Source organism: Quercus suber, unplaced genomic scaffold, assembly GCF_002906115.3.
Source record: "Quercus suber isolate HL8 unplaced genomic scaffold, Cork oak 2.0 scaffold_794, whole genome shotgun sequence".
In the NCBI taxonomy this organism is placed as follows: domain Eukaryota; kingdom Viridiplantae; phylum Streptophyta; class Magnoliopsida; order Fagales; family Fagaceae; genus Quercus; species Quercus suber.
This window is the reverse complement of record NW_027070230.1, coordinates 44,733-54,993: the sequence shown is the minus strand read 5'-3', so window position 1 is coordinate 54,993 and position 10,261 is coordinate 44,733. Positions and strand designations below refer to the sequence as shown.

At 34.2% G+C, this 10,261-nt stretch overlaps 2 protein-coding genes across 2 annotated transcripts; both read left to right on the top strand.

Annotated features, from left to right (window-relative positions):
• Window positions 1-2,213: 2,213 nt before the first annotated feature.
• On the top strand, window positions 2,214-7,561 carry LOC112029689 (uncharacterized; the record flags this gene model as incomplete). The annotated part of the gene is given in 3 exon segments (XM_024062377.2): window positions 2,214-2,576; window positions 6,154-6,253; window positions 7,206-7,561. Coding segments are annotated over 2 exon segments (434 nt in total), but the record flags the coding sequence as incomplete, so codon positions are not given.
• A 603-nt stretch (window positions 7,562-8,164) lies between these two features.
• LOC136064898 (uncharacterized) lies at window positions 8,165-9,788 on the top strand. Its single transcript, XM_065767339.1, has one exon. It carries the CDS (start codon window positions 8,343-8,345, stop codon window positions 9,558-9,560), a length of 1,218 nt encoding a protein of 405 aa, XP_065623411.1. The 5' UTR covers window positions 8,165-8,342; the 3' UTR covers window positions 9,561-9,788.
• The last annotated feature ends 473 nt before the right edge of the window (window positions 9,789-10,261 follow it).

Genomic DNA, 10,261 nt, shown 5'->3' with positions numbered 1-10,261 from the left:
TTTTTTTTTTTTTTTTTTTTTTTTTTTTTTTTTTTTTTTTTTTTTTTTTTTTTTGTTCCTGGCGTTCCCTTTTTTTTTTTTTTTTTTTTTTTTTTTAATTCTGACACTAAAACGACGCCGTTTTGAACCTGATAGAAAATTTTTAAAATGGTCCCAAAACGGCGTCGTTTTGAATCAGATTAAAAAAAAAAAAATGAAACGGCGTCGTTTGACTCGTTTCCTTCTTCTTCCTTGCTACTCTGTTCTCTCAGTTTCACGCCACTGGAAATCTCTCCCTCTCCCTCTCTATTTCTTTTATTTTAAAACTGATGAAGTATAAGTTAAATATATATATATATCGGTTCGGTTCGGTTTTTCTTCGGTTTACAGATCTTGCTGCCGACCACCGCACCGGCTGACTTCGGTAACGGAAAAAGCCTACCGATCATCGCGCCGGGAACCTTCGGTGGAGCTTTCAGCGGTCGGATCGGCGCGGTTTCGGACGGTTTTGTCGGCGCCGGTGAATTCTTGAACAGGCCTAATTTACGGTCTGCCTTTTTGCAAAATCCTTATGGTTCCAAAGCTACTGGGGCGTGAGGATTGACTCATTGGCTTTTGGGTTGACATCTGATTTTGCCAACTTCCTCTTGTCTCCCCCCTTTTTTGGTTAATAAGTGTTTGGGCTAGAAAAAAGATTTTTTGTTGTATGGAGCCATCCTTTGTGACATGGTTTGGAAGCAGAGATATCAGGTCCTATTTGGAGACAACACTCTAAATTTTGATGGGGTGTCTACTAAAATCTCATGTCTCTTCTCTAAGCACAAAAATTCTAATGCCTCTACCATAAGGCAGCATGTTCCTTCCTCTATTCAGACTTGGATCCCTCCCCTAAGTTTGTCTTTTAAAATTAATGTTGATGCTGCTGTGGAGCCTCGCTTCTCTTCTATAGCTGCAGTGGCGAGAGACCAGAGAGGGGAGTTGGTATTTGCCGGTACTATGAAAGTGAATACCACCCTCCCTCTCTTGGCGGAAGCAGAGGCCATTAAGTGGGCTCTCTCTTTAGCTCCTGCCTTGGGTAATGAATGCATCATAGTGGAATTAGACTGCAAGTATTGTGTGCAACTTCTCAATGATTTGGCCGAGCCCCCCCTTGGAGGATCTGGTCCTTGTGCTCTGATTTGAGGTTTTGCTGTTTGTCTCGGATAAGTTTTTTGTGAAGTGGGTGCCTAGGTTGTGTAATGCAACAGCTCACTCTTTAGCAAAATGGTCTCTATCTTGTAATTTTTTTGACCTTTTTGATTTTAGGAATTGCCCTGCTTGTTTCTCTTCCATTATTTTGGAGGAGTCCAGGAGGGCCTTGTAGTCTATTTTCTTGCTTCAATAAAGTTTCTAGTTCATCAAAAGAAAAAAAAAAATCACCTAATATACACCATTAACGAGGATGATGCATGTATATGATTTATAAGATAATTATTATACAACAGAATTTTTTACAAATCTACACAACAATCTTATAAAATCCAATATATTTTTATTCTTTTATTCTCACTCATTCCCATCAAACCCTCAAATCCCCCATTTCACACTTAACTAAAAAAAAAAATCCCTTTTCTCACAACCTTTGATCTTTCTTTCTTCTTCTTTTTTTTTTTTTTTTTTTTTTTTTTTTTTTTTTAAGAGAATCAACCTTTGATCTTCTTGGTCCAAGTCGTGTAGAAGTGTTTAATAATATTTCATTACATATTCAAGACATCGAACATGATCCAAATTTTGCATCACCAAAAATAATAGAGATATCTATCATTATAAGCATTCCCCTATTTTAAACAAAGTCAAGAGTCAATTATTTACCACTAAAAATCCTCCCATAGATCTAATCCATCCATTGACAAAAACTCGCACCCCATCATCCCCCATTCCCCCATATAAAGCATCACACGCAACACAACTCTTCACCTATCCACAATTCCACATCCCATCCACATTCTCTCTCTCTCTCTCTCTCTCTCTCTAAAAACAAACAAGCCAAAAAAACAAATAAGAACACTCCACACTTTTCCAATTCCCCCATTTACCATCTCTTGTTAATTAGAGAGGAGGAGAGAGTTCTAGAGAGAGAGAAAAAACAGAGAGAAAACAGAGAGAGAGAGAGAGAGAGAGAGAGACAGTATGAGCATGGCAAGATCATTGTCTTCCATAACTCAACACCACCACCACCACCACCTCCAACTCCCTCGTCTCTCTACAAGCTCTCGCCTCCTCACTCTCCGAACCCAATCCTCCAAACCCTCCCACCTCCGAACCCGCCGCCGCCGACTCACCGTCTTCCCCAGATCCTCTGCTTCGCAAGCTCGAGGACGCAATCCACCGCATAATCGTGCGCCGCTCCGCACCCGATTGGCTCCCTTTCCTCCCGGGCTCCTCCTACTGGGTCCCGCCGCCTCCGCACGGCCTCAACCACTTGGTCCACCACTTCGCTAAGCAAAACGACGTGTCGTTTGCCTCTTCATCTTCCTCCTCTGTCCTCGGTGGCCCCACCGCCATTTCCACCGCCGCCTCCCAACGTGGCTGGCCTTCTTCCTCTTACTTCATCAATGGTTTGTTTTCTCTGCTCTTTTTTCCTCATCTGGATGCCTTTCATTTTTGTTGGGTTTTCCTTGTTTTTAGCTAAATTAGCCATTTTTATGAGATATCCTCTGTATATTTGATGCTTTTCTCATCTGGGTGCCTTCTATTTTTGTTGGGTTTTCCTTGTTTTTAGCTAAATTAGCCATTTTTATGAGATATTTGCTCTTTTTTCTCATCTGGGTGACTTTTATTTTTGTTGGGTTTTCATTGTTTTTAGTTAAATTAGCCGTTTTAATGAGATGTCCTCTGTATATTTGATACTTGATTTGAGAGTCTGATTAAGAAAGCGGTTGTTTTCATTGTTGCTTTGCTCTTTTTTCTCATCTGGGTGCCTTTTATTTTTGTTGGGTTCTCATAGTTTATATTTGGATTTGTGTGTTTTTAGTTAAATTAGCCATTTTAATGAGAAATCCTCTGTATATGGCAAATATGAGGGTCTTTCTGGGTTGGTTTGCTTTTACTGAATCTTTGTTGGGTTCTGACTGTTCAGATAGATATTTATCTGCAGCTAGTTTGTATTGTATGTGAAATTCTCTTTGTATCATTTCCAAGCAATTTCACCTATAAAAAATTGTGATAATGCTTATCTGGGGTGCTTTTACTTAATCTTTGCTGGGTTCTGACTGTTCAGATAGATATTTATCTGCAGCTAATTTGTATTGTATGTGAAATTCTCTTTGTATCATTTCCGAGCAATTTCACCTATAAAAAATTGTGATAATGCTTATCTGGGTGCCTTTTATTTTTATTGGGTTTTCATTGTTTATCTTTGTGTTTTTGTGTTTTTAGTGAAATTAACCATTTTTATGACGAATCCTGTGTATATTTGATACTTATAAAAATGAGTCTTAATTAAGAAAGCGGTTATGGTTTTTAGTTTTTCTTTTGATTGGCTTTCTGGGTTGGTTTGCTTTTAATTAATCTTTGCTGGGTTCTGATTTTTAGATAGATACGTATTTTCTGCAGCTAGTGAAATTCTGTCAATATGTCATACTTATGTAGTGACTATGGTATAAGAGTCTTAATTAACAAAGCTGGTATTTTTTTAGATAGGTATTCTCTGGTTTTGTTTTGTTTTTGTTTTTGTATTCTTTTTTTTTAATTTTTTTTAATTTTTTATTTTTTTATCTTTGTTGGTTCCTGATTGTTTAGATAGGTATTTGTCTGCAATTAGTTGAACTAGCTTTTTGTGTGTGACATACTCATTATAAATTAAGAAAATGGATGCTTTTTTCTTTGTTTGCGGTCTTATCTTATTCATATAGTGATTATGAGGATCTGATTGAACTGGGAAAAAAAAAAGTAAACATTTTGCTTGTTTTTGTTGTTTGGGATGTGATAACGATTAAAATTTTAACATTTGATGAGTGTCTGGGTTAAAATCTGTGCTAATTTTTTCTAGTGATGCATGATTTATAGGACAATAAAAAAGTGTTGTATATTTTTTCTGATAAGCAGTTAAGATAAGCAGACAATTTCATTAATAGATGCAAAAGGGGTGCAACCTAAATACATGGGAAGTGTTACACCTACAAATGTCATTTAAAATTACAAAGATCTATAAGCTCGAGTAGGTTAGTGAAAGAAAGCTGTATGTCTCAGAATTTCACTCAGATAATGATTGTAGAAACAATATCTTCAACTCCAAAAAGGGATCTCTCACACTTTTTGAAGATTCTGGAATTTATTCCTCCAAATACACCACATAAGGCAAAGAGGAATTGCATTCCATATCTCTATGTGCTGATGCCAAACTAGCCTCCCTTTCCAACAAGCCAAGAAAATACTTTTGGGAACATCTCACTGGACCCCAAATAGGAAAAATGCAATAGCCAAAGGCCCTAAGATTTTGTAGCAATATCACAACAAAGAAGCAAATGGTTTGTACCTTTACTGTTATTCTCATGTACATACAGCACCAAACAACAACAACAATATTGCACTAACTCACATTCTCCATTGTTAAGATTTTCCCCAATGCCGCTGTCCATACAAAGAATACTACTCAAGCTAGAACTTTGGGCTTCTAAATGCTCCTCCGTTGGAAAAAGGAATTTTAAGATCATTTTTGAGTCAAAATTGATATAATTATGACTTTTAAAGATTATTTTTGATCTAAGATAAATATCCTACTCTAGCATAATCTAAGTGTTTATGTGTGTGAATCTTTCTCTTAGAGTCTTGAACCCCAGCCCTTACTCCCCCACCCCTGTTGATGAAAAGATGAGGGAGAGTCAAAATGATTTGGTCATGTGTAGATGAGAGTAACTAATGCACCAATAAGAAAGAGTGAATTTTTACAAGTTGAGGGAAAGAAAAAGGTAGAGGAAGACCAAAAATCACATTAGTAGAAGTAATAAAAAATGACATGTTAATTAAGGGAGTAATAGAGAATATGACTTTAGATAGAGTAGAATGGAGGCAAAGAATACATATGACCAGCCCCTAACTAATATGTTGAGGATCTAGTTGAGGATCCATAGTTGACTCCAAAATTATGAAGGCTTTGTTTTCTGTTGTTGTATGTAAAAAGGATATCCATTGACGGATCATTTCGTTTTTTGGTATTTTTGACAGGAAATTAGAAAAAAATTGAATTGTTCTGACTTCTTAGTCTGGTAGAAGCATTCTCATGCAGCCCAATTCAACCAAAAGAACTATCTGCTTATGACCGGGGGTTTTTATGCTTGATTTTTCCTACAAAGTGCGAAGTGTTCTTCACATAAGCTCTCTCTCTCTCTCATAAATATTCTTTCTCCATTGGTCACTTCACAGTCAACACGTGTATAATTCCTTCAAATTTCTGAAAGTTTAATGGTAAAGTTCTTCCTAGATGAACCTAGATGCCTTGAAATTTCAGTTTTAGCTGTTTGCTGGTTCTTCGTTATTCATGTCTAATGAAATTTTTTGATGTTGAATTTTGTGTCTGGAAAGTTCTGTCCCATGTACTAGGAGTGCCAAAACCTCTTGATAATAGAAGCTATAGAAGTGAGAAACATTTAGCATTGAACAATTTCTAACCTATTTTATATGTGCTTTTGTAAGTCTCCAGATGCTTTTGTAAGTCTCCAGATATTTTCATCTGTGTATTGACAAGTAATTTTTTTTTGGTAGGGGCTTGTATTGACATTTATTTCATTTTGGGTAGGGGTGTGGGTTTCACATATCTTAAACATCATTCTACGCCATTAGTTGGTATTGGTTACACATGGCTGTTTAATGTTGTTGAGAATGTTCATATTTTTAAGGTATTTAATTGGTGCTCGGTATAAATCACAGTGATGTTAGTACTAGGCTAGATTTTCTTCAGCATTGGAAGATATCTAACCTGCACTTGATATAATCACAGTGATTTTAGTACTAGTCTAGAAAATTCTGAGGGTTGAAAGTTTCATTGCAACTTCAATCTACAAAAATCAAATCTTAGCATGATCAAGCTGTAGATATAATGTTCTAATCTTTTATTGAAAAAAAAAAAGAAAAGAAAAAAAGCCGTGGATATATTATATAATGTTGCTTACACTGCTTTTTCTTCTTTGGTTCTAGGTGCATCACCACATCCAGTGGAAGGAGAGTCAATATTTATTAATGGATCTCAACCTGAGGATGAGGATTGATGTAACAGTTTTTTCTACTGGCATCTAGGGTGAGTTTTCTTTTTTATGTTAGTATTTATTTCTTTAGAACTTAAATTTGTAAAAGTGGTACAAATTATGGTAATCATAAAAAATATTTAGAGAAAAAATTGATTTCCAATAAAGAGAGAAATAGAAATTCTGGTTCAGTTGTCTTTGGCCTGTGACTAGGAAAACTAATTCAACTGAGAGATAGAGAGGGAAGCCCCCAAACAACCATCTCAAATGGTTAGCAGTCTCAGGAGTAAAACACAAAAATTGGAGATATTGTCCACATTGTAGGTATCACAATTTTCTAGGGCCTATTGTTATAATATATAGATTATATATCATGTTGTGCAAGACTGCAAGAGCACTGAATCAGCTTGACCAGCAATAAAAAAAAAGTACTGTTATTAAGTGTTTTGTTTGTTTAAATTCTCGAATTAGACTGTCAGTAACCTCTGCACTGAATTTCAAATGATTATGAATTTGTTCCAAAAATGGATGTTTAGGATAGAGATATTCAAGGGTCTTTGTCATCTTAAATGACTGATTATTAAGAAAAAGTTATGTTCATCATCTAAGTGGCAGCAGCTATTTAATGGAAAAAGTCACTCTATATTGATTTAATAGGAAATAGTAGATAAATAACTTTGGTCCAGACCCTTTGCTTTTTTAAAAAGCAAGCAAAACTTTATTAGAAATTTAACCTTGGCTCAGACCTGTGTGATGATGAAGAAACCTATTTGTAATGCAAGAACTAAGAAGCCTGCTGCCTTAGTCTGATCACTTTTAGTGGGGTGGAACTGGTTTGTTGGAAGCTTTTTTTGAGCCTGACATGAAAGCTTAAAAAAAAGGCATCTAATAAAATTATCCTTGATATGACATTACTTGCTTTTAATTGAGAAGGGATAAAAAAAAGTAAAATCTTGTTAAAGATTGTTTCTATACTTATGATAGCTTGCCTTTGTGGATGTGCAGGCTCATCCAGACATGTATATTGTATGTAGAAAGAAGGATAAAAGAACCTTTTAATCAATGGGAGGAGCTGTACAGATGCAACCAGTTAAGTAAGGAGCAAATAATTCCATTCCAAATTTTCAGTAGCTAAAGTTTCTGATTGTATAACTTGTGTGTGAAGAGAAAAAAAAAAATCGAATAAATTGTCTGCACTTGTATGTTATGTGTATCCACCCTACTATGTTAGTTATCTTTTCCTCAAAAAAATTTTCTCGTGCTTTTCTTTGGGTGTACATGTATATATGACAGTTACACATTGGCAATTTTTTTTAATTTTTTTTTTTATAAAAAATTTTAAAGTTGAATTTGGATTTTCATCAATTTTTGTTACATTCAAATTAATCATCTTTTCCCCTTTCTCATATTTATTTTCACTGCAAAAAGTGGAGAATGGCCATAAGAATGTGATACATCTTAATATAGACTCATTTGACTACAAAAGGAGCCTGCCATTAATTATTAAATCAAGTTAATTACCGTGGTTCATAAGCAATATTAGCCATTTCAAACCATTCCTTCTACGTCTACTTTTTTATGTGGATTAGGTGCAATGATTGCGGCCAATTATAATTTGATGTGAAAGAACAAGAGGTCAAAGTTAGATGTGCTAATTGAAAAAAATCTGCCTTTTGAATACAAGAATGGATTTGGAGAGTTGTTGCTGATACAAAAGTCATGTATGAGGTATGGTTTAATTAAAAATTATATGAAAATAAATTAAAACTATATAAATAATCAGAGCAACATTTAAAAAAAAAAAAATTACGATGCATAATATATGTAAATATATTAAGTCACTTTCAACATAAAAGTATGAGTACTTCGAAATTTTTGTTTAATAGAATTTGAGTTGAAATAGAATTTCAAATCTAATGGGATTTTGCAATAGAGTTTTAACTTTAATGTAATCTATTGGTAATAGAAGAGTTTGTTTCCCAATAGAATTTTAACTTTAATGTAATCTATTAAAACTATACAACTTAACGTTACCTTTCCTCAATTGAATTCATTCTCTTTAGCCAGTATTATCCTACTATAAATATTACCCTCAACCCCAACTTTTAAACCCCATCAAAACCTGAATTCCTGTGCAAAAACATGAAGTCCAAGTTGACTCTCAAAGATTTTGAGGGTCTCAAAGATTCCGAGAATTTGAAATATGCTGCTCTAAATTGGGTTTCACTTAAAAGACTGCTTGTGCTTTCAAGTGTTGCTGCTGAGAGATATGAAGAATTAAAGCTTAAACGAGGTCTTTCTTCTAACGTCATTGAGGGTTGTGCTTCACAGCCTAAACAAGAGAAAGAAAAGGCTTTGAGGAAACCCATAGTTGAAATAGGAAAAATGTTTGGTTCTGATACTCAAGTTCATAAGATCAATACTGGACAAGACTATGATCATGTGACTACAACAGAACAAGAAAAGCTCACTCTAATGGGTTCTTCATTCAAGAGTATCACTAAGAGCTGTGAAACAATTGTGTTGTCTAAACAAGAAAGATTGTTGAGAGATAAGGCTTTGAAGAAACCCATGACTGACTCCTTGTTATGCAAAGAAAAGGTTTTCGAGAGAGAAAAATTAATGGTTTCTACCATAGAAGCCATAAGAAAGATGGATGAAATAAAAAGGCATCGACCTATGACTAAATTTGATGGGGGATTTCATGCCATGCAAGAGGAAAAACCCATGAGTCCTGACTTCTTGTTTTGTCAAAGAGAAAAGGGTTTTGAGGGAGAAAAAATAATGGGTGCTGCCATAAAAGCCCAAAGAAAGATGATCAATGCAAAGAGAAGTAAATTTGATGGGGAATGTTCATCAAAGATAGAGGAAAAACCCAATAATAGAAAGAACAAGAGGTCAAAGTTAGGTGCGCCAATTGAACTAAACCTGCCTTTTGAATACAAGAATTTTATCAAGGCAGTGAATGGATTTGAAGAGTTGTTGCTGATACAAAAGGCACTATACCCAACTGACATAGCAAAAATGGAGAACCGTTTATCAATGCCTCTAGGCCAAATTAGAGCAAAATTTTTGAGAGAGGAAGAGAAACAAGATCTTGATCAACACCAAATGGAATTAGAAGTTCCATTCATTGAGCCATCGGGTACATTCAACAAGGCATTTTTAAGGCAATGGGACATGAAAAAGGCTTCAGGTAGTAAAAGTTCAATGTATGTGTTGAAGAAAAATTGGAATGATATTGTCATGGCTAATAAGCTTAAGGAAGACGATGTGGTACAAGTTTGGTCATTCCGGCTTGAGAAAGATGATCAACTTTGTCTGGCTCTCGTTGTTAGGAGTGCAGACTGCAGAGGCTAATTAATAATAGTGATGACAAGCAAAGCACATAGCAGCAGCTTCTCAAAGTATTAGGCAAGCCTAAGAAGTTTAATTTATTGTCTCAAATTCTGGTTTTTCTTTTTAGGTAGTGTAGTTTCTATGATCTATGGAAAATTAGATCTTGCAAAGGCTTTTTTTTTTATAAAAGATATATAGATTTTATGGAGGCTTTTTCATGAATAATATTTATCAATGTTTAGAACTTTAGACGTAGATTTCATTTGTTCAATCTTATTTTTCTTTTACCTTTGAATTAGTATTATGCATGTATGATGTACAGTTTAATTAAAAATAATATCTAAATAAATTAGAACTATATAAATAATCAGTGAACAACATTAAAAAAAATTAAAAAAAATTAATTTATATACCCTGTATAATATACATACATATAAAATTATTACGAATTCTTGAAATTTTGTTAATAGAATTTTTGTTGAAATAGAATTTTAAACCTATTGAAATTTTGTAATAGAGTTTTAAGTAGACTAAACTATTAATAATATAATATAATTTAGATTAAAATATCTTAATAATCAGTGAGTTTTGAAACTTTTGTTAATAAGAGTTTTATGTAGAGTAAAAAGTAGTTCTCAAAAAAAGAGTTTTATGTAGAGTAAATTAATAGTAATAGAGTTTAATCTACGATAAACTATATTAATAATTAATGAGATTATATA

Bases quoted from the DNA above. Each gene is read 5' to 3' on its own strand.
- LOC136064898 (XM_065767339.1), top strand. From the start codon at position 8,343: ATGAAGTCCAAGTTGACTCTCAAAGATTTTGAGGGTCTCAAAGATTCC.